We start from the raw sequence: 25147 nt of genomic DNA, 5'->3' as shown, positions 1-25147 counted from the left end.
ATCTCCCCTCATCAACAGTTTAAAAGATTTTGAAGCGCGTTTCACACCGGTATCCCTATAAATTTCAGAATGTGCACCAAATGAAGCCCCCAAGATGGGCTGAAACACCGTGACTTTGCCCTTCGTTTTTGGCTCACACGAAAATGGATGACATGTGGCCGAGGAATATTCTTTGAATGGACGAGGCACATTTTACTCTGTACGGTCCCGTGAATACAAGAAAATGTTGCATATGCAGTTCTGCTAAGACACATGTGCAGGAACATTCACTGTAGTCAGCTTATGTGACTGTGTGATGTGGTTTCACAAGCTCCGTCATTCTCTGTCTGTTTTTCTTCCAGGAGATGACACCTCGCGGGCTTGTTACGTGCACAGTGACATCTGTTGTTGTACCTACCTCCTTGTGCGACCCGTGATTCCAGCTTTGCAAGAACGCAACTATTTTCATGCGAGATGGGGCGATATCATCTGTTGCTTGCCATGTGAAAGATTTGCTTTGAGAAACCTTTACTAACGACCGCATTGCCTCTAATCAATTGCAGGATGTGTGGCCTTCCAGATACCCCGACCTAAATCCATATGACTTCTTGTTGTGGGGATATCTGAAAGATGGTGTCTATGAGGTATTTATTTGCATTCTTTCTGATCTGAAGGGTGGCATATTACGACATATCGCTCTGATTACACCGCATATGCTACGAGCAACTGTCGACTATGCCGTGTTACAGATGCACCATGTTGTTGAGCCGGGATACAGTGTTATAACTTCAGACTATCACGTGTTAGATAGCTCCTCCCCTTTGCCTGCACCCACACCACATTCTGACTGCCTACAGCGCCATTTTTTCACCTGGTGGCAGAAAGTGGAACTACTATTTATTTCAGCATACTCCGCGAGCGCATCGATTAATGAACATACCTCCGATGTTTCATACCTACGATGTTTCAGCGTCCTGCTATGTAAACAGGACGCACTGCAGCGCTTGGAGCATCGTCAATTCAAGTATAACCACCCAGTATTACGTTTTTTACCAATCAAAACTCTGTGCTACGTAAACAATCTTTTATTGTATAGACAGTATTGCTTAACAAGTACTTTTTAACTGCCTTTTTAAAAATAAGTTTCATACTCTCTTTAATCTACTTAGGAAATTTATTCTAAAATTTTATTCACTGCTAGGTTTCTGTTTATTTTTTCTCAGTTCAGTCTGGATTTTGTTCTATAGTCATAGCTAGAAGTGTGTTTCCAGTAATTATGAAGGTTCTTATTATGAGCACAACTGACCTATAAATGCATTCATATGATGTAATGAATACCCAAAATATTTTCAACTGATCTTTACAATGTCCCTGACTACTAGTTTTAGTTGTTATTCTAATGGTGCTTTTTTTTATAGTTTGAGGGCTGTGTTCATATCTGTCTATACATGTATTCAGTAATTGAGATTTCAGTATGCATATGGACAGTATGTAACTAAAAGGCACTGAATGTTACACAGTGAATATAGGACTCTACATGAATAACGATATTGTATTTGCTAGTATTTTTGCAAAAAACCACAACTAACAATCTAATCAATATTAATTCCTAGAAATTTTGTTTTTATTATGCAATCTACAGAATTACCATTTACACTTGATGTAACAGAGATATTTACCTTCTTCAAACTGAAAGTCACGGCATTTGTTTCCTGTGTGTTCAAAGTAAATTGTAAACTTTCTCTAAGCTTCCATTTGCTTTCTCTGCAAGGAATTCTCTTGTTATTTTGCAGTGACTCTATGTTTGCCATCATCAGCAAAGATAATTTTCCCCATAAACTAACATCCTGGTTCTGATAAATGTTTCACCACGAATCGGACATTACTTGAGGCACATGTTATCTCCACTCTTTGTATTGTATCTCACATGTATGATTGAAACCAATGAGCTAAATCTCTTGTTCCTAAGGATCCTGGCTTATTTCTGATCAACAATAAAATATTACGATATTGCAGTGCCTATGTTGTTCCCAATTACGATGCAATGTTCCTTCGGACATGCACGCTTGTCCGACGGAACAGCCACTGCAGCTGTTATGAAATACATGAAATGTATTCGCAGTTGGGAATATAGCCAACCATCCGCTGCGTAATGGAATGATGACTGAAAATTTGTGTCGGACAGGGAATTGAACTCGGATTTTCCGCTTAAGGTGAGTGGGCGCCTTACCTCTTTGCTATCCGAGCATGACTCACTACCAGACCAAAACTTTCACACGTCATCAACCCTCTGTCTACAATCTGTCCTTGTACACCCATTAGGTATATTTCCGTACAGGGGAGAGATTTTATTTGAAAGTTGATGACCTGGTGTCAGCGGATAAATACGATACAGCAGTGCCCGTGTTATTCCGAATTATGATGCAATGTTCCTTCGGGCATACAACGTAGGTACGGCAATATCGTATTTATCTGCATGGGGCAATTGAATTTCAAGTAAAATGTCTCCCCTGTACGAGAATATACATAATGGATATACGAGTACAGGTTGTAGACACGTGGTTGACGACATATGGAAGTGTGGGTCTGGCTGTGAGTCGCGCTCGGATAGCCTAATGCTACGGCAACCTTTCGCAGTAAGCGGGAGATCCGGGTCCACGTCCCAGTCCAGTACTAATTTTCATTCTCGCCATTCCATTATGCAGACGATGGTTGTCCATATTCACAAATGCGTATACATTTCAGTAAAGTACTGGACAGATCTGAAAGTATGTTTGCGACATACACTTTATAGGTCTGGGATGATTTTCAAATACTTGATGTTACCCACTTGTTATTATGAGTTACTACTATTGAAGTGCTTACTTTTGGATTTTTTAAAGTAGTAAAGACATAGATGATGTTATTTGTTCCTGCCGGCCGGAGTGGCCGAGCGGTTCTACGCGCTACAGTCTGGAACCGCACGACCGCTACGGTCGCAGGTTCGAATCCTGCCTCGGGCATGGATGTGTGTGATGTCCTTAGGTTAGTTAGGTTTAAGTAGTTCTAAGTTCTAGGGGACTGATGACCTCAGATGTAAAGTCCCATAGTGCTCAGAGCCATTTGAGGCATTTTTTTTTATTTGTTCCTGTTTTAAGAGTACATGAAAGAAATATTCATAACTTCTTTTTACTTAAATTTTTTCTTCGTAATTATGGTATAAATTCATGTATTTTCTTTTCTTCTAGTTGAAATTTACTTTGAAATTCAATGGCAAGGGCTTGTGAATAAAATATATTTATTTCTGTATTTTGATTAATTATTTTGTGAAATTTCTGCCTGTTTTCCGTAAGTAGTAGGCAGGACAACTGGGGCATCTTACTTTATACACTCCCCTGCTGCAGAATTTTTGGGTAGCTGTTTTTGTGTTGTGGACTAGTAAGGGTCCTAACTTATTATTAGTGTACAATGTAATACCTACTTTTTTTGATGGGTTAGCTATTTTTTGTGATATGAGACCTATGTAAGGGATATTGTCAAATATTTCCTCTTCTTTCTTAATGTGGCAATTTTTTGTCTTTTTTATGGGTTTAAATTTTCAGTTATATTGGCTTTGTAGCCATTGTTAATGGTAATGCTTTTTGTTGTGTCCAGTTCTGTCCTAAGGCCGTTATCTACTAAGTGAAGTGAGTGTGCTTTGAGTAACATGGACCTACATGCAGCATGTTTGTGTGTGATGGCATGATGAGTTGTCTATTGTTACGTCTCTCTCTCTCTCTCTCTCTCTCTCTCTCTCTCTCTCTCTCTCTGTGTGTGTGTGTGTGTGTGTGTGTGTGTGTGTGTTCTGTGGGAATTTCTAGCTTCAGAAGCTGCACATGGTCTTCGATGTTAAGGAAAATACGCATGTGCCAAAGTCCAATCTTTTCTTGTCGCCACAAAGCAAATTTATTATGAATAGACATTTTTAACGAATCAACAACTTTCACCATCCACTTTGCATGACAGATAGCCCTAGGAGCACGGAAAGTTATTTCATGAGATGGAGCTATGACGAGAGAGATCACAGTGAATTCTAAAACTACAATATGATCTTCTCTAGGGTATTGTTTCATCCAAGTATCCTGAACAAAATCGAGTATCTACATCCATACTCCGCAAGCCACCTGATGGTGTGTGGCGGAGGGTACCCTGAGTACCTCTATCGGTTCTCCCTTCTATTCCAGTCTCGTATTGTTCGTGGAAAGAAGGATTGTCGGTATGCTTCTGTGTGGGCTCTAATCTCTCTGATTTTATCCTCATGGTCTCTTCGCGAGATATACGTAGGAGGGAGCAATATACTGCTTGACTCTTCGGTGAAGGTATGTTCTCGAAACTTTAACAAAAGCCCGTACCGAGCTACTGAGCGTCTCTCCTGCTGAGTCTTCCACTGGAGTTTATCTATCATCTCCGTAACGCTTTCGCGATTACTAAATGATCCTGTAACGAAGCGCGCTGCTCTCCGTTGGATCTTCTCTATCTCTTCTATCAACTCAATCTGGTACGGATCCCACACTGCTGAGCAGTATTCAAGCAATGGGCGAACAAGCGTACTGTAATCTACTTCCTTTGTTTTCGGATTGCATTTCCTTAGGATTCTTCCAATGAATCTCAGTCTGGCATCTGCTTTACCGACGATCAACTTCATATGATCATTCCATTTTAAATCACTCCTAATGCGTACTCCCAGATCATTTATGGAATTAACTGCTTCCAGTTGCTGACCTGCTATTTTGTAGCTAAATGATACGGGATCTATCTTTCTATATATTCGCAGCACATTACACTTGTCTACATTGAGATTCAATTGCCATTCCCTGCACCATGCGTCAATTCGCTGCAGATCCTCCTGCGTTTCAGTACAATTTTCCATTGTTACAACCTCTCGATACACCACAGCATCATCTGCAAAAAGCCTCAGTGAACTTCCGATGTCATCCACAAGGTCATTTATGTATATTGTGAATAACAACGGTCCTATGACACTCCCCTGCGGCACACCTGAAATCACTCTTACTTCGGAAGACTTCTCTCCATTGAGAATAACATGCTGCGTTCTGTTATCTAGGAACTCTTCAATCCAATCACTGAATTGGTCTGATAGTCCATATGCTCTTACTTTGTTCACTAAACGACTGTGGGGAACTGTATCGAACGCCTTGCGGAAGTCAAGAAACACGGCATCTACCTGTGAACCCGTGTCTATAGCCCTCTGTGTCTCGTGGACGAATAGCGCGCGCTGGGTTTCACACGACCGTCTTTTTCGAAACCCATGCTGATTCCTACAGAGTAGATTTCTAGTCTCCAGAAAAGTCATTATACTCGAACATAATACGTGTTCCAAAATTCTACAACTGATCGACGTTAGAGATATAGGTCTATAGTTCTGCACATCTGTTCGACGTCCCTTCTTGAAAACGGGGATGACCTGTGCCCTTTTCCAATCCTTTGGAACGCTACGCTCTTCTAGACCTACGGTATACAGCTGCAAGAAGGGGGGCAAGTTCCTTCGCGTACTCTGTGTAAAATCGAACTGGTATCCCATCAGGTCCAGCGGCTTTTCCTCTTTTGAGCGATTTTAATTGTTTCTCTATCCTTCTGACGTCTATTTAGATATCTACCATTTTGTCATCTGTACGACAATCTAGAGAAGGAACTACAGTGCAGTCTTCCTCTGTGAAACAGCTTTGGAAAAAGACATTTAGTATTTCGACCTTTAGTCTGTCATCCTCTGTTTCAGCACCATTTTGGTCACAGAGTGTCTGGACATTTTGTTTTGATCCACCTACCGCTTTCACGTAAGACCAAAATTTCTTAGGATTTTCTGCCAAGTCAGTACACAGAACTATACTTTCGAATTCATTGAACGCCTCTCGCATAGCCCTCCTCACACTACATTTCGCTTCGAGTGAGTTTTGTTTGTCTGCAAGGCTTTGGCTATGTTTATGTTTGCTGTGAAGTTCCCTTTGCTTCCGCAGCAGTTTTCTAACTCGGTTGTTGTACCACGGTGGCTCTTTTCCATTTCTTATGATCTTGCTTGGCACATTCTCATCTAACGCATATTGTACGATGGTTTTGAACTTTGTCCACTGATCCTCAACACTATCTGTACTTGAGACAAAACTTTTGTGTTGAGCCGTCAGGTACTCTGTAATCTGCTTTTTGTCACTTTTGCTAAACAGAAAAATCTTCCTACCTTTTTTTAATATTTCTATTTACGGCTGAAATCATCGATGCAGTAACCGCTTTATGATCGCTGATTCCCTGTTCTGCGTTAACTGTTTCAAATAGTTCGGGTCTGTTTGTCACCAGAAGGTCTAATATGTTATCGCCACGAGTCGGTTCTCTGTTTAACTGCTCAAGGTAGTTTTCAGATAAAGCACTTCAAAAAATTTCACTGGATTCTTTGTCCCTGCCACTCGTTATGAACGTTTGAGTCTCCCAGTCTATATCCGGCAAATTAAAATCTCCACCCAGAACTATAACATGGTGGGGAAATCTACTCGAAGTATTTTCCAAATTATCCTTCAGGTGCTCAGCCACAACAGCTGCTGAGCCCGGGGTGCATATGGAGACATCCAATTACCATGTCTGGGCCTGCTTTAACCGTGACCTTCACCCAAATCATTTCACATTTCGGATCTCCGTCAATTTCCTTCGATACTATTGCACTTCTTATCGCTATCAACACGCCTCCCCCTTCACTGTCCAGCCTGTCTCTGCAGTATACATTCCAATCTGAGTTTAGGATTTCATTACTGTTTACGTCTGGTTTCAGCCAACTTTCTGTCCCTAGTACTATATAGGCGTTGTGACCGTTTATTAATGAGAGCAGTTTTGGTACCTTTCTATAGACGCTCCTGCAGTTTACTATTAGCACATTAATATTGTTATTCCCTGTTGCATTTTGCCTACTCCTACCTTGCCGCGTCTCAGGAGGCGTCTTGTCGGGCCTAGGGAGGAAATTCTCTAACCTAAAAAACCACCATGTGCACTCCACACGTACTCCGCTACCCTTGTAGCCGCTTCCGGCGTGTAGTGCACGCCTGACCTATTCAGGGGGACCCTACATTTCTCCACCCGATAGCGGAGGTCGAAAAATTTGTACCCCAGATCTCCGCAGAATCGTCTGAGCCTCTGGTTTAAGCCTTTCACTCTGCCCCAAACCAGAGGACCGCGATCGGTTCTGGGAACGATACTACAAATAGTTAGCTCTGATTCCACCCCGCGAGCGAGGCTTCCCGCCTTCACCAATTCCCCCAACTGCCTGTACGAACTAAGGATGACCTCTGAACCCAGACGGCAGGAGTCATTGGTGCCGACATGAGCAACAATTTGCAGTCTGGTGCACCCAGTGCTCTCTATCGCCGCCGGCAGGGCCTCCTCCACATCTCGGATGAGATCCCCCGGCAAGCAGACTGAGTGAACAGTGGCCTTCTTCCCCGACCTTTCCACTATTTCCCTAAGAGGCTCCATCACCCGCCTAATGTTGGAGCTCCCAATAACTAATAAACCCCTCCCCCCGTGAGTATGTGAGACATATCGACCTAGTGCAAGTTTTCCCTGACATTTCTATGCTGAATTACAGTCTGCTATTCATTAATGATGATCCCCAAGCAAAAGTTTTGACATATTTCTCAGATTGATACCTGTGTTTCTCAATTCCCATTTCTGAATCAATGTTTTTTCCCATTTAATTTCCTTTTCCCACATTGCCAGAGTGGTACTTAGATACAAATTTAACTTACATACCCGCAAATTGTATAAGAAAACTACATTGACGGGGAAAAATTCGCAACACTTAGAAGTAGTTGTGAGACAAAAACGAAAGTTGGTAACCTTGTTCCTACATCTGAAAGATGATGTCTATTCAAATTCTTTGCCAGTCGCATAAGAGTGGCACAAGCAGCGCTACTACGAGGATACAAACCAGGTTTGCTTTAAATATACACTGTAACGGTCATGAGGGTTAGTTAACTTTGAGATTGGACGTGTTGGTAGTCAAGAATGTCTCTATGGCGACAAAGACACCATTGTCAAAACCTCACTCAGTTTGAAAGGGGTCGTGCAATAGGGCTACGTGAAGCTGGATGCTCCGTCTGCGATACGCAGAAAGACTTGGCAGGAATGTAGCCATTGTACATGATTGCTGGAAGCGGTAGTCACGAGAATGTATAGTCGCAGGAAGACTGGGCTCTGGACGGCCACGTGGTACTACTGAGAGGGAAGACCATCGTGATCAGCGTATGGCCCTGGTGCATTGTACTGCACTGCAGCAGCAATTTGGGCAGCAGTTGGCACAACAATGACACAATGAACTGTTACAAATCGGTTACTTCAAGGACAGCTTCGAGCCAGATGCACTGCAGCGTGCATTCCACTGACCCCAAACTACCGCTATTTGCGTCTTCAGTTGTGTAAAACGAGACCTCATTGAAGGGCAGGGTGGAGGTCTGTTGTGTTTTCTGATGAAAGATGGTTCTGCCTCAGTGTCAGTGATGGTCATGTGTTGGCTAGAAGGAGCCCAGCTGAGGTCCATCAGCCAACGTATCTGCGTGCTAGACACAATGGACCTGCACCTAGAGCAGGGCTTAACAACTGGCCGGTTTTGAGCGCGAGTACTCGCGTCTGCTCAGGCACGTGCTCGCGAGCAGGTGCAAGGTCGCGGAGTAGGGAGGGAGGGGAGGGAGGGGAAATGCGCGCGCACGTTTGGATAGGGCCAGGGCCGCAGCGTGCCTATTGAATTCGCGCCGACTGTGTAACGTTTAAAGTACTACAATCAGCTCTAACAGTCACTTCGCTGTTGTGTAACCCCAACCATGCTTTCGCAGTTCAACCCCCATTGGGAGGAATTGTATCTGTTTACAGAAAAAGATGGTGTTGCAAAATGTTTAGTATGTCACAAAACGCTGAATTCTTTTAGGAAATTTAATTTGCAGCGACATTATATGTCGTACCACGCGAAAGACTACGGAAGTGGAAAATGTGATGGACCAGATCGTGCACAGGAAGTTATTAAACTTAAAAGGAAGCAATCCGAATAAGATCTGGACGACGAAGAAAAATCAACTGAGGCAGCTCTCAGAGTGAGTTACAAAATTGCTTTGCTTTTAGCAAAATCCCTGCTCCCCATCACTGATGGCGATTTAATAAAAGAATGTTTGGTAGTTGCCGCGGAACATTTGTGTCCATCTCAAGTTGAACAGTTTCGGATTGTGCCATTATCTAACATGACCATTATGCGTCGCTTACAGGACATGGCAAACGACGTCCAGAGCCAGCTTGCAAATATCCTTAAAGATTTTATGGCGTATTCTCTATCTCTGGACGAAAGTGTTGATATCACAGGAACAGCGCAGCTTACCATGTTTATTAGAGGTGTTAATAGAGATCTTCAGGTGAGGGAGGAGCTCCTCGATGTAGTAGCCATGAAGAACACTACAACCGGAGGTGATATTTTAAGTAGTGTTGAAGAAAGTGTTGAAAATATAGGATTGTCGTGGAATTCTTTAGTTTCAGTGTCTACAGACGGTGCACCAGCGATGGCAGGGAAAAAATCAGGTTTCGTCGCGCTGTTGAAGGAGAAAATGCAAAAACTGACCGTGCCGAATGAAACAAGGGGCGTTCACTGGCTGATCCACCAGGAAAACTTATGTGCAAAGAGTATCAGTCTAAAAAATGTGATGAGTGTTGTTTTTCGTACAACCAATAATATAAGGAAGCATGGGTTACAACACAGGCAATTTAAAAGCTTTCTTGAGTATGTAGAAAGCCAGTATGGTAGCCTGCCTTATTACAGCGAGGTCCGCTGGCTTAGTCGTGGCGAATTATTAAATCGATTTTTTTGCCTATTAGATGAGATAAATATGTTCATGGAAATAAATAATATGCGTGTTCCTGAATTGAAAGAGCCTTCATGGAAATGTGATCTCGCGTTCTTAGCAGATTTAATTAGCCATCTGAATGCTTTGAACATTTCACTACAAGGTAAAGATCTGCTAATTACTCATTTCATAGATCGAGTACGAGCTTTTAAAATGAAATTGACACTTTGGGTGAGTCAGGTGGAAACAGGAAATCTAGCTCATTTTCCTACATTATCATCAAAATGGTTCAAATGGCTCTGAGCACTATGGGACTCAACTGCTGAGGTCATTAGTCCCCTAGAACTTAGAACTAGTTAAACCTAACTAACCGAAGGACATCACACACATCCATGCCCGAGGCAGGATTCGAACCTGCGACCGTAGCGGTCTCGCGGTTCCAGACTGCAGCGCCAGAACCGCGCGGCCACTTCGGCCGGCACATTATCATCCATGCAAGATGTTCACAAAGACTGTGAATGTTATTCACATACCCTTAAGGAAGAATTTGATCAACACTTTCAAGATCTGACGGCATTAGACAGTGATTTTGATCTGTTCTCCTCTCCATATTCAGCGAATATTGAAGAGATTCGTCCTGAGCTGCAACTAGAAATTATTGACCTGCAGTGTGACAGAGAATACAGAGACAAATTTCAGAACAAGAAAAACATTTTGGAATTCTACAGAGGCTTCCCTCAGGATAGATTTCCTCATTTGCACAAACTGGCGGCTACAATAATATCAATGATCGGTTCCACATATGTTTGTGAACAACTGTTCTCTGCAATGAAATGTAACAAGACGCGCCTGAGAAACGCATTGTCTGATCGGAATTTAAACTGCACGCTGTGCCTACAATGCACAAGAACAATTACTCCGAACATAGACGCAATTGTAAAGGGCAAAAAGTACTAGATAACCGAGAACCCCACACTTCAGTGACACCTTTTATTGTGTAACAGTTCACAAATTAATACGAATGTAGAGGCATACACTAAGCTAATAAAATTATGTGGCACGTGTACATTCTCCTTTATTTGTTTCATTTGTCGCAGTAATAATTCGTGAGTGATATCCCTGCAGGTGGCCGCGGATTTACATCGACTGGCGGCAGCTGCTGTGTGCCCCACGTGACTATCCCCACTCTCCGCTTTGGTCCGGTAATGGGGGTAGCGTGCTCGCGCTGCTCCGTGCTCGCGCCTTGCTGCTCACAGCTTGCTCCGCGAGCACGTATGTTGTGAAGCCCTGACTTAGAGGTAGGGACTGGGGAGCGATTTCGTATGACAGCAGCACCACTCTCGTGGTTATCCCACGCACCCTGACAGCAAATTTCTACATCTGCATCTACATCTACATGGATACTATGAAAATCACATTTAAGTGCCTGGCGGAGGGTTCTTTCTCTGTTATTTCAGTCTCGTATAGCACGCGGAAAAAACGAACACCTATATCTTTCCGCGCGAGCTCTGATTTCTCTCATTTTATTATGGTGATCGTTACTACCTATGTAGGTCAGCGTCAACAAAATATTTTCGCATTCGGAGGAGAAAGTTGGTGACTGAAATTTCGTGAGAAGATTCCGCCGCAAGGAAAAACGCCGTTGTTTCAATGATTCTGTATCATTTCAGTGACACTCCTTCCCCTATTTCGCGACAATACAAAATGTGCTTCCATTCTTTGAACTTTTTCGATGTACTCCGTCAATCCTATCTGGTAAGGATCCCATACGGCGCAGCAGTATTCCAAAAGAGGAAGGACAGGAGTAGTGTAAGCAGTCTCTTTAGTAGATTTGTTACATTTTCTAAGTGTCCTGCCAATAAAACGCAGTCTTTGCTTAGCCTTCCCCACAACATTTTCTGTGTGTTCCTTCCGATTTAAGTTGTTCGTAATTGTAATTCTTAGGTATTTAGTTGAATTTACGGACTTTAAATTTGACTGATTTATCGTGTAATCGGAGTTTAACGGATTACTTTTAGCATTCATATGGGTGACCTCACACTTTTCGTTATTTAGGGTCAATTGCCAACTTTCTAAATCGTTCTGCAATTTGTTTTGATCTTCTGATGTTTTCACTAGTCGATAAAAGACAGCGTCATCTGCTAAAATCCTAAGACGGCTGCTCAGATCGTCTCCCAAATTGTTTATATAGATAAGGAAAAGCAAAGGGCCTATTACATTGCCTTGGGGAACGCCAGGAATCAAGTCTGGTGATTCGAATTGTTGGGCTGCCATTCCCGTACAGCATTCGAGAGAGGGTTTTCCAACAGGATAACTCTCGCTCACATTCCGCAATTGTAACCCGACATGCTCTACAGAGTGGGGACGTGTTGGCTTGAATTGCTCGATCACCACATTTATTTCCAGTTGAGCACGTATGGGACATCGGACGACAACTCCAGCGTCATCGACAACCAGGACTAACCGTGTCTCTATTGACCGACCAAGAGCGACAGCCATGGAACTCCAACGCACAAACTGACATCCGGAACCTGTAGAACACACTGCATGAACGTTTGCATGCTGGCATACAACATTCTGGCGGTCACACCGGTTATTAATTAACAGCATTTCACATCTGCAATGCTTCGTCTCGCTTTTACATTAACCTGTGATCTTGCAATGTTATTCATTTAAATATGTCATAGAGACAAATGCATTCCAGAAATTTAATTACTCTACATTAATTATTTGTTGGAGTCGCGATTTTTTTCGGTCAGTGTATTAATGTTTGTGTTTCAGATAGCAGTATATTTCCAGTTATTCGATGTGAGAATACAAAAACTAATAACTTGTTGTTTGTTGTTGTGGTCTTCAGTCCTGAGACTGGTTTGATGCAGCTCTCCATGCTACTCTATCCTGTGCAAGCTTCTTCATCTCCCAGTACCTACTGCAACCTACATCCTTCTGAATCTGCTTAGTGTATTGATCTCTTGGTCTCCCTCTACGATTTTTACCCTCCACGCTGCCCTCCAATGCTAAATTTGTGATCCCTTGATGCCTCAAAACATGTCCTACCAACCGATCCCTTCTTCTAGTCAAGTTGTGCCACAAACTTCTCTTCTCTCCAATCCTATTCAATACCTCCTCATTAGTTACGTGATCTACCCACCTTATCTTCAGCATTCTTCTGTAGCACCACATTTCGAAAGCTTCTATTCTCTTCTTGTCCAAACTAGATATCGTCCATGTCTCACTTCCATACATGGCTACACTCCATACAAATACTTTCAGAAACGACTTCCTGACACCTAAATCTATACTCGATGTTAACAAATTTCTCTTCTTGAGAAACGCTTTCCTTGCCATTGCCAGTCTACATTTTATATCCTCTCTACTTCGACCATCATCGGTTATTTTACTCCCTAAATAGCAAAACTCTTTTACTACTTTAAGTGTCTCATTTCCTAGTCTAATTCCCTCAGCATCACCCGACTTAATTTGACTACATTCCATTATCCTCGTTTTGCTTTTGTTGATGTTCATCTTATATCCTCCTTTCAAGACACTGTCCATTCCGTTCAACTGCTCTTCCAAGTCCTTTGCTGTCTCTGACAGAATTACAATGTCATCGGCGAACCTCAAAGTTTTTACTTCTTCTCCATGAATTTTAATACCTACTCCGAATTTTTCTTTTGTTTCCTTTACTGCTTGCTCAATATACAGATTGAATAACATCGGGGAGAGGCTACAACCCTGTCTCACTCCTTTCCCAACCACTGCTTCCCTTTCATGCCCCTCGACTCTTATAACTGCCATCTGGTTTCTGTACAAATTGTAAATAGCCTTTCGCTCCCTGTATTTTACCCCTGCCACCTTTAGAATTTGAAAGAGAGTATTCCAGTCAACATTGTCAAAAGCTTTCTCTAAGTCTACAAATGCTAGAAATGTAGGTTTGCCTTTTCTTAATCTTTCTTCCAAGATAAGTCGTAAGGTCAGTATTGCCTCACGTGTTCCAACATTCCTACGGAATCCAAACTGATCTTCCCCGAGGTCAGCTTCTACCAGTTTTTCCATTCGTCTGTAAAGAATTCGCGTTAGTATTTTGCAGCTGTGACTTATTAAACTGATAGTTCGGTAATTTTCACATCTGTCAACACCTGCTTTCTTTGGGATTGGAATTATTATATTCTTCTTGAAGTCTGAGGGTATTTCGCCTGTCTCATACATCGTGCTCACCAGATGGTAGAGTTTTGTCATGACTGACTCTCCCGAAGCCATCAGTAGTTCTAGTGGAATGTTGTCTACTCCCGGGGCCTTGTTTCGACTCAGGTCTTTCAGTGCTCTGTCAAACTCTTCACGCAGTATCTTATCTCCCATTTCGTCTTCATCTACATCCTCTTCCATTTCCATAATATTGTCCTCAAGTACATCACCCTTGTATAAACCCTCTATATACTCCTTCCACCTTTCTACCTTCCCTTCTTTGCTTAGAACTGGGTTTCCATCTGAGCTCTTGATATTCATACAAGTGGTTCTCTTCTCTCCAAAGGTCTCTTTAATTTTCCTGTAGGCAGTATCTATCTTACCCCTAGTGAGACAAGCCTCTACATCCTTACATTTGTCCTCTAGCCATCCCTGCTTAGCCATTTTGCACTTCCTGTCGATCTCATTTTTGAGACGTTTGTATTCCTTTTTGCCTGCTTCATTTACTGCATTTTTATATTTTCTCCTTTCATCAATTAAATTCAATATTTCTTCTGTTACCCAAGGATTTCTATTAGCCCTCGTCTTTTTACCTACTTGATCGTCTGCTGCCTTCACTACTTCATCCCTCAGAGCTACCCATTCTTCTTCTACTGTATTTCTTTCCCCCATTCCTGTCAATTGTTCCCTTATGCTCTCCCTGAAACAGACAAAAAATTGGTCACCGCAGCGCAAATGCACAGATGAAACGTTAAGCCTTTACGGATGGCGCAGCGATCGAGTCACGTACTCCATCGCGCGCGATCTGCTTCTATGTGAGTATAAGATAGTAGTGATCAGTGAGGCATTTATGTTTCATGCGAACATTGTGCTTTGAAAGAACGCGACAGAGTGGCAGAAAGGGGCACTCGCATTTGGTCGTACCCATGGCCATACTATGTGTGAAGTTGCTGGATTTGTTGGTGTTTCGAGGCCGACTTCTCAACGGCTGCAAACGGTGGTGTAATACACGTGGCCACGAAACACGACGACGGAGTTGCTGTCAGATAAAGAGCGTGACTGAGATGGACCGGAAACGCGTTTCACGACTTGTGTTTCAAAGTTGCTTCAAAAATCTACAGAAATTGCTGTAGGCAGTGAATGAGGATCTGTCCCAACCTATTACCGAGGGAACATTGCGATGGGAACAGCATAAAATGAACTTTTCGAGTTGGTCACCTAGCAAGAGGCCATTGCTCACACAGGAACATAAAGACGATCACATAGGTTCATAAAGACGACAACAGCAAAGTTTATCGGGCTGGATGAATATGAGACTGGTTTTCTGAACACATCCCTACCCTATTACACCCCGACTGACCTGCAAAGTCACTTGACTCTAACCCCATAGTAAAATTTGTGGGACATGTTGGAACAGCGGGTAAAACGCCGATAATAGCATACCCGCAATTTGGCAGACTCGTCCGCGAAAATCCTCAGCGAGTAGTTTAACCTAAATGCAACGTACTTGCACAACCTTGTGGACTCACTGTAATTAGGTACAGGGGCAGAATTACAAGGTCCACTGCACCACCGCCTATGTCCGACGTCACTGTGCAATAACCGCTCACAGACGGCAGGTGGCAACACTGGCTGGTGGTTAGACACTGGACTCGCATTCGGGAGGACGACGGTTCAATCCCGCGTCCGGCCATCCTGATTTAGGTTTTCCGTGATTTCCCTAAATCGCTCCAGGCAAATTCCGGGATGGTTCCTCTCAGCAACACTGGCTCAAATGGCTCTAAGCACCATGGGACTTAACATCTGAGGTCATCAGTCCCCTAGAAATTAGAACTACTTAAACCCAACTAACCTAAGGACATCACACACATCCATGCCCGAGGCAGGATTCGAACCTGCGACCGTAACGGTCACGCGGTTCCAGACTGAAGCGCCTAGAACCGCACGGCCACACAGGCCGGCACTCGCAAGTAAAAGACTGCTGCGATTGTCCTCGTTGGGTTGGGGTTGTCTGGGGAAGGAGACCAGACAGCGAGGTCATCGGTCACATGGGATTAGGGAAGGATGGGGAAGGAAGTCGGCCGTGCCCTTTCAGAGGAACCATCCCGGCATTTGCCTGGAGCGATTTAGGGAAATCACGGAAAACCTAAATCAGGATGGCCGGGCGCGGGATTGAACCGTCGTCCTCCCGAATGCGAGTCCAGTGTCTAACGACTGCGCCACCTCGCTCGGTGTCCTCATTGGGTCGTAAGAAGAAATGACTTGGCTTGCTCTACCTTGACCCGTTACACCAAATGAACAATGTGATCTGCAGAATGAGATGGCATTCTGTTACGATAATTGAATTAACTACCTATTTACATCAGACAATGAATGGAATAATCGTACACAAGTAATATTTTGTGATATGAATTTTCTGGAGTTTCATATGGGGAAGGCCTAGAGGCACACACTTTCCCCTTATCTTGTCGAAGCTGAATTCCACACAGCACATTTTTATATGGTATGGAACCAAACTGGGTTGTTTGCCCGAGAGAAACGATGATTTTTTTTAAAGTGTCATATAAGAGACTGCTATAGATAAAAGTGAATTTGCTAAGTTTGCTAAATTCATATGTAATACCCGCAAATTTTGGTATAGGGAATAGATTGGTATGGGTGAATCTTGTAAAGGACTTGTTCCAACTTTCGAACAAAGGGGTCATACCATTTTTGGACAAAAATTGTAGAACAGACAGGGCAGACAGGGCTGTGTGAGCAGGGGCATTATCATGATGAAAAAAAATAATAAAAAAATAAAACGAGTCACCCGACTGCCACAAGTCAGGCCGCTTCCGCCACACACTGTTGCGCAATCTTTTCAATACTTCCAAGAAGAAAGCCTCGTTAACTGTCTGACCCTGTGTAACAAGCTCTGAATGGACGACTCCTCTCACATCGAAAAAATAAATGAGCTTTGTTTTAACGTTTGACTTCACCTGGCGAGGCGAACTTGAAGTCTTCCATTGGCTTGATTATTGCTTTGATTCAGGATCGAAAGCATAGCACCAAGTTTCGTTACTTTTGATGATTTTCGAAAAAAAGCTTGAATCATTTCTGGACTCTTCATTCAAAAGATCTTGGTGGTCTTCTTCCAAAGCACAGCATGCTTCCACGCAACCTTGTTTTTATTCAGCAGTCAACAGTCGTGGCACGAATTTGGTAGCCATCCTTTTCACTCCCAAATCTTCAGTCACAGTTCGCTGCACTGAACACAAAACATTTGTCACTATAAATTCTGTCGAAACTAGTCCTGATTTTCTTCCGCGACGACGTTCGACTTTCTGACTATGGAATGTCCCTTGTATGTGCTCCTAGCAGCAAGACGAGGTACTACAAAAGTTCTGCACGCCAAAAAATTACCAAAAAGAGGAAGGACGATTAAGCGTTAAGGCCCCTTCAAAAATGTCATTAGAGACGGAGCTTAAGCTCGGATTGAACAAAGACTGGTAAGGAAATCGGCTGTGTCCTTTCAAAGGAACCACACTGGCATTCGCCTTATTCGATTTACGTAAATCACGGAAAACCTTAGTCTGGATGGCTGGACGGGGATTTGAACCCTCGGTTTTCCCGAATACGGGTCCAGTGGCTTATCTAGTGCGCATCTCGATCGATTTTAACGAAAGGCAATACGCCTACGAATATAAAATGCAAAGTTAAAATTCAAATGGCCACTGCTGAGATACTTATGTGGTATACTACGTAACTGTTAAAGTAAATGGCATCAGTATTGTTGAGGAAATTAAATATGCTATGAAACAGTTTGTCTTGACTGGAGGGTAATCCAACACATCGCAGTATTATAATTTTCTGAGATCCAATTACTGCGCCTCGTTCCGTCTTCTCTCCTGCCCTCTCCTCTGCGCAGTCTTTTACGCCGGATAAAGGGATGGCTAGAAGAATGAGATTCATTAAGTGTGAAGAAGATGGAAATGGAGCGGGCGGTGTGTGTACGGCCGTGGGCTCCACTGCTGACACGGAATTCAGCCACTTGTCTAGCACATGGTTACACACAGCGCAAAACGCCTTCTCCAAACGGGAAAAATGTTCCGAATTTTATTTACAGAGAAATTCTCATCTTATTATTTCAGGAGTTTTCTGAAATCTACGCAAGAAATAAGTATTGACACCATAAAAAAGAATGACTTCAACGTTCGGGTTTCTGCAAGAAGTTTCTGAGGCTGAGTGGAGGGGCACAGTAGTCAAGGAAATTGATTCTTATTCGGGAAAAGCGAGGTTCACATCCCCGTTCGACCACATATGTCGCATGGTTTTCCTAACCAATTTAAGATTAAATCCCTCCCACGTCTTTGCGTACCGCATTCTTGTGCGCTATATCAAATGATCTCGGTTTCACCTCTCATAGTCCTCAACTTAAGTAGTTTTAAAGAATAAGGAAAAGACTAGATTTCTTCCTTGGGCAATCTGAAATAACTGTAAAATATCAAACTTCCTGGCAGATTAAAACTGTGTGCCTGACCGAGACTCGAACTCGGGACCTTTGCCTTTTGCGGGCAAGTGCTACCGAAGCACGACTCACGCCCGGTACTCACAGCTTTATTTCTCATTCTGTAAGATATCGTTTTCGCAGGTATTCACTTCAAACTGTGCATGTCTAGGCATTCTGCAATAACTATAAGAATTCGTTTTCGCAGGTATTTCTTCAAACTGTGCATGCCCATTAGTATATAATAGCCCACCTTGCTGCTGTTCTTGCATACTTTAGATTTTGTTACCGAATAACTATGTACAGACTTTCGATGGAGTGAACAAAAAAAAAAAAAAAAAAAAAAATAAAGGTATATCTTCCATTGAAGTGGAAAATACGATGTAAGATTGTATAGTAACTGTTACTGCAACGTATAACAAACAAATATTATGGAATTTGTAACTTGGCTCTGAGCACTATGGGACTTAACTTCTGAGGTCATCAGTCCCCTAGAACTTAGAACTACTTAAACCTAACTAACCTAAGGACATCACACACATCCATGCCCGAGGCAGGATTCGAACCTGCGACCGCAGCAGTCGCGCGGTTCCAGACAGTAGCACCTAGAACCGCTCGGTCACTTCGGCCGGCTGATTTTCTAACTGAATCGAAATTTCCGAGCCGGCCGCAGATGGCCGAGCGGTTCTGCTGCTACAGTCTGGAACCGCGCGACCGCTACGGTCGCAGGTTCGAATTCTGCCTCGGGCATGGATGTGTGTGTTGTCCTTAGGTTAGTTAGGTTTAAGTAGTTCTAAGTTCTAGGGGACTTATGACCTCAGCAGTTGAGTCCCTTAGTGCTCAGAGCCATTTGAACCATTTTTTTGAAATTTCCGAGTCCGTCCTGAGCTATCCGTAATTTGCGATTCGATATCGTTTTTTAGCAATATTTAGTCTCATTTCGGTCGTACAGTGCGAAATGCGTGGTCTTCATATAAGTATGTACTTTCAATTCCGAAATATTTATGAAATTATACTCCTTTCCTAATTTGTTTATAATATTATTACACAGTTTTGTGAATTGTTAAAGCCCGCCGCTGTAGCCGAGCGGTTTTAGGCGCTTCAGTCCGGAATTGCGCTGCAGCTACGGTCGCAGGTTCGTATCCTGTCTCGGGCATGGATATGTGTGGTGTCCTTAAGTTAGTTAAGTTTAAGTAGTTCTAAGTCTAGGGGACTGATGACCTCAGATGTTTAAGTCCCAGAGTGCTTAATGCCATTTGAATCATTTTTGAATTGTTAAGTAAATGATTTACAGTAAAAATCTTAGTCATCCTGTAGCTTTCACTTTACAAAGAAATATTGAGTCTATGAAAATGTAATTTCTTTTGTTTCATATTATTTATAACTAATGCGACGTGGACCTGATTATTTTCCAAATTTAATTTACGTAGCGGAAAATTAAACTTTATTATCGATCCATGTAATAACTATTATTGTATTTCAAAAACACATTCAGTTTCTATAAAAACAATTTATTATGACTAAAATCTCGATACAATCAAAACTCGTGGCGTGGTGTATCTTGAAACTTTACATTTTTATTTTACGTCAATTTGAAACGACTTTCATTACATCTCTTACTCTTAGATTTTAGCACGTAGATAAAAGACAAAAGTTTATTTAGATCATTACTGCTTATAAAACCGGTTGTTATGGTAATCTTCAATTTTGGAAATATTGCTTCTAGAATATCCTGGGAAAACATTGTGTGTTAGATATAAGTGAATGCATGCCAAATCAGTTAGTCTGCGATGAGCCTACAATCATTCGTCAGCCAAGCTGTAATTTGTAAGAACTTGTACTACGCTTATAGAAGGTACTTTTTTCCAAGTGTTGCACAAATCACTCTCTTATGTATCAAAACATGTACTTTTTTACATCCGCTGTCGCTCTTTACACCACCTCAAGCGTCGCTTAGCACTGACCATAGCTCTGTGTCGCTTACGTGGAGCTGCTCAACCTTGCACCCCAGTCTTTTTAACTCCACAGACAAAGTCATTGTGATAGTTGGACTGTTGGCAGTACACTGGAACTCTCGAATGATTCCTTCCGCCGATTTCAAGTGATTTTTTTACAATACTCTGCAATGCCTTGCAATCTCTGCCAAAGAGTATACGAGGTCTGTGTGGCGCGCTCGTTTACATGTGGTTATTCCTTTCCGTTTCCACTTAACAGTCATATCACCTACGGTCGACTTTGACAGCTTTAGAAGGGTTGCAGGTTTCATAGTGGATTTGTTACTCAGGTGACATCCAATGGGAGTCCACGTTCGAAGTCACTGAGCTTTACTGGCTGACGCATACTGATGTTACTGATTCTCACTCCTTTTATACTGGCGGGTCTGCTTCTCGTAACAACTAGTAGTCAATTTCGCTTTAATAGGGATGTCCTGATACTTTTGATAAGATATTGTATGTATCGAGGTGGTCCCACTGTTTGCCATCCACAAATGCTGAATTTATTAGAGCGTGATTGCTTTCTGTAGGAGTCAAATAGATTATTTCATTTCCGAGGAAATGCTATTGGAATATCTTCAGCTGAAGATCTTTCACGGCAATAATGATACAACGTTCACAAAATCCTTGTGAGAAAGTGATTCGCAGGTACTACATCCGTAAAGATGGTTGTCGCTATCAAGCAAATCACTCTGGAAAATGAAAAACGGATAGTAATGCACCAAACAGTATGGAAGAAGACCCGTAAGAAATGAAGACCACCACGGCTAATCATATTTTATTTTAAGCCACGACAGGTTTCAAACGAAATTAAAAGTGGCCATGTTACTCTACGACTTTTATACTTTCATCAAACAATAGCGCTAGTGAGCTACAAAAGAGACAGCAATGTTTTCTTGTTTATCAAAATACGCATTCGTACATGTACTCGGCACTTGAAAATGGACGTGCGTCCGATACTGATCATCGCTTAAAATTAAATTAAATTCAGAAAGTATCCATTTTGGTCTTCAGTCCCGCACGGTCTTTTTCCATATTGATATTATTATTGTTGCCATAAAAGAGACAACAAGTGGCCTAGTAAAATCAAGAGGTACTAGTTTCATGGGATCACACGCCGCCATATTTAGTTAAACAAAAAAAAATGCCAAATATTTGTGGCTACGAGTGAATTTCTTCTATTATGTCTCGACTGGAAACGATACTGTTGTGCATGGCAATTCTTGCACGCACGCACGGACGCGCGCGCGCGCGCGCATACACACACACACACACACACACAACACACACACACATACAGTATTGATTACTGGGCATAAAAGTTTAGCACGCACTGAAATAATTATAAGCGTACAAACGGATATTGAGCTGCTAACTATCAAGTGCTATGATCTTCAAATCTAGATAATCGGAAAGCAGGTCAGTGGGAATATACGAAATTTAAGTGGCATTAATTGTGACATTGAAATCTTGCAGCGCAATACACCTCAAATATTGCAACAACTTACACTGCCTGACAAAAAGAGTGAAGTACCCAGAAGACATGGTCGGACGTCAAGGTAATTTTGTACACGTACACACCATCGACAGGTATGTAAGGATTAGAGTGGCAGTTCTTTGTGACGGTAACCAGAGTCACTATTATCGTTCGTGTTTGATGTTGTTACCAGGCCTTATCAGGTATATATTGGGGGAGCGGGGGCGAACAGCACAGATATTGAGCGATCACTGTGAATGACACGGAGATGCCGCAAACTCATCTGAGACAGTGTTATAAGCACCTGACATAGTTAGAAAAGGACTCCATAGTTGGTCTGCATTGGCTCGGCTGGTCGAATCGCGCAATATCCAGATTTGTGGGGCATTGGGGCGTGACAGTGGCCCAGTGTTGCATTGCATGGGAACGTGAGAACAAATACACTCGCCGTAAGGCTTCCGGTCGACCACGTCTGACCACCACAATGGAGAATCGCCGTATTGTGCACCAAATACAACTTAACCTCTTCACATCTGCACCTGCCATCCGAGAACAATGTCGGAGCCGGCCGGAATGGCCGAGCAGTTCTAGGCGCTACAGTCTGGCACCGCGCGACCGCTACTGTCGCAGGTTCGAATCCTGCCTCGGGTATGGATGTGTGTGATGTCCTTAGGTTAGTTAGGTTTAAGTAGTTCTAAGTTCTAGGGGACTGATGACCACAGCTGTTAAGTCCCATAGTGGTCAGAGCCATTTGCACCATTTTTTTGAACAACGTCGGACTTCCTTCAACGATTTGTGTCATCCTTCACCACTGATCGGAACTAGAAGTGGCATGGCAAGGCAATTACAGTCCGCCGCGCGGAGTAGCCGTTCGGTCTGGGGCGTCCTGTCGCGGTTCGCGCGGCTTTCGCCGTCGGAGGTTGGAGTCCTCCCTCGGGCATGGGTATGTGTGTTGTCGTTAGCATAAGGTAGTTTAAGTTCGATTAAGTAGTGCGTAAGCCTAGGGACCGATGACCTCAGCAGTTTGGTCCCATAGTACTTGCCACAAATTTCCAATTTTCCAATTATAGTCCCATCCGTAGTATGCTGTTAGCACCACAACACAAACCGTTTTGTTTGGAGTTGCGCCGGAACCGGGATGCGTGGACTGCTGATGAATGGCGTCGCATTGTGTTCAGCGATGAATCGCGGCTTTGCACTACCCTGGATTGTCCGCCCCCGGTAGCTGAATGGTCAGCGTGGCGGATTGTCAATCCTCTGGGCCCGGGTTCGAGTCCCGGCTGGGTCGGGGAATTTTCTCCGCCCGGGAACTGGGTGTTGTGCTGTCTTCATCATCATCCTATCATCCTCATCGACTGCTGGTCACCGATGTGGCATCAAATTGAAAGACCGGAGAACGGCCTGCCCGACGGGGGGCCCTAGCCATACGATTAAATAAATAAACTACCCTGGATGACTATCGTCGAGGAGTATGGCAGCGATCTGGAGACAGATCCGGCTCTTCCAATGTATTGAAGAAGCAGTGCGGTGTGACTCCCGGTGTCGTGGTGTAAGTCGCCATAGGATATGACTTCATGTCGACGCTGGTAGTGACTGAAGGAACTATGGCGGCGTAACGGTACGTCACAGACATCCTGCGTCCTCTTGTGGTACCTCTAATGGTTCAAATGGCTCTGAGCACTATGGGACTTAACATCTATGGTCATCAGTCCCCGAGAAATTAGGACTACTTCAACCTAACTAACCTAAGGACGTCACACACATCCATGCCCGAGGCAGGATTCGAACCTGCGACCGTAGCGGTCGCGCGGTTCCAGACTGTAGCGCCTAGAACCGCTCGGCCACCCCGGCCGGCGCAAATAATATCACATATCCTCATAACCTGTGAAGTTTTATTTCGTTTCTTCCTACCGCTCTGGGTGATTTACTTTTTCTCGGGCATATAAATAAAAGTGGTCAGTTTCGGAACTGAAGACGTGATTGCTTGTAAAAATCATCCAGTTTGAAACTCTAGCATGGCGTCGTCACTCTCTCCCATCACAATCACCACTCCCCTTCTCCTGTTCCCTGTTCTCGACATTCTCCCGCCTGCCGAACCGCTAATGTGAAGTGGGGACTGGCCTCACCTGAATGGTGCGTCCGATGTCGATGAAAGGGGTGCGCTCCATGTTGGCGGTGCTGACGAGTCTCTGGCTGGCCAGCAGCATCAGCACGCCGATGGAACAGATCAGCGCCACGCCGCACACGCTCCTGCGCCGCGACATCCCCTCCGCCTGCCTGCAACGCAAAGAAATATTTCACTACTCTCTCTGGCCTCCTGCTAGACTGCTAAATCTTCGCATACGCTACTGATGAAAGGATCGCTTGTACCTAGCACGTAATTGATTCAATTTGATATTAGACTTCGATAGAATTCAAATACGAAATTATTTTGGAGATGCCTGGTGAACTTAAAATAGGAAGCTGGAAAAAAGAGAGAAAATAAATAGACGACGACGACGACGACGAGGTTCTACACGCGAGAGTGGTTCGGTAAATTTCACTCTTCGAAGTAAAGAAAGGAGGTTAAGGGTTGACGTCCTGTCGGCAAAAAGCTCGTTAGAGGTGAAACACAGTCTCGGGTTTGACAAGGACGGAGCAAGAATTCAGTTGCAAGATTTCAAACGAACCATTACGATATTCGCCGTACATTACTAAGGAAAACTGCAGTTAAAATAAATCTAGGCAGCCGCACAGATTTTTTGAATCCCGCCCTTCACTTTTTGCGAGTCCATTGTTTGTCACGTGGCTTGGTTACTACTGTTCGATACAGACTGTAAAACGGCTTCATACAGACTGTAAAACGGCTTCGATGTCTCAATCGTCAGTTTCACACAGAGATCAAAAAGATGTCACGGAACAAATAGAATGGCGTAGAGAGAGTCACATTCTTTATTTACAGTCACGAAAGAGCGAGGAAAGGGAACGACTAACAACTTTACGAAATAACGTCCACCAAATCTGGGCTGTGATTTTGTCTGAATTAGTTTCTTGAGAGGTAATAATGGGGACATCGTCTTGTTTTTTGCTCAATGCTCGTTTAGTAATCAATAGAGTAATATTTAAGCAACGTTACATTTATTGAACTTCGCTTAAATTTGCCTGTTACCGATAACTCAGAAAAATCGCTCTATAGTCTTTACACTCC

General features: G+C 43.2%; 1 protein-coding gene across 4 annotated transcripts in view; it reads right to left on the bottom strand.

The window, feature by feature from the left end:
- The window catches only part of LOC126248434 (carbohydrate sulfotransferase 5-like), a 335138-nt gene that overhangs the window by 102985 nt on the left and 207006 nt on the right, over nucleotides 1–25147 (bottom strand). For all 4 annotated transcript variants that reach the window (XM_049949410.1, XM_049949411.1, XM_049949408.1 and 1 more), the window contains one exon: nucleotides 24087–24237. In XM_049949410.1, the coding sequence (XP_049805367.1) occupies nucleotides 24087–24237 (151 nt within the window). The remainder of the gene's footprint in view (nucleotides 1–24086; nucleotides 24238–25147) is intronic.

Source organism: Schistocerca nitens, chromosome 3 (assembly GCF_023898315.1).
Source record: "Schistocerca nitens isolate TAMUIC-IGC-003100 chromosome 3, iqSchNite1.1, whole genome shotgun sequence".
NCBI classification, from domain to species: domain Eukaryota; kingdom Metazoa; phylum Arthropoda; class Insecta; order Orthoptera; family Acrididae; genus Schistocerca; species Schistocerca nitens.
Note: the sequence above shows the minus strand (reverse complement) of the source record. Positions and strands in the feature narration are given on the sequence as shown.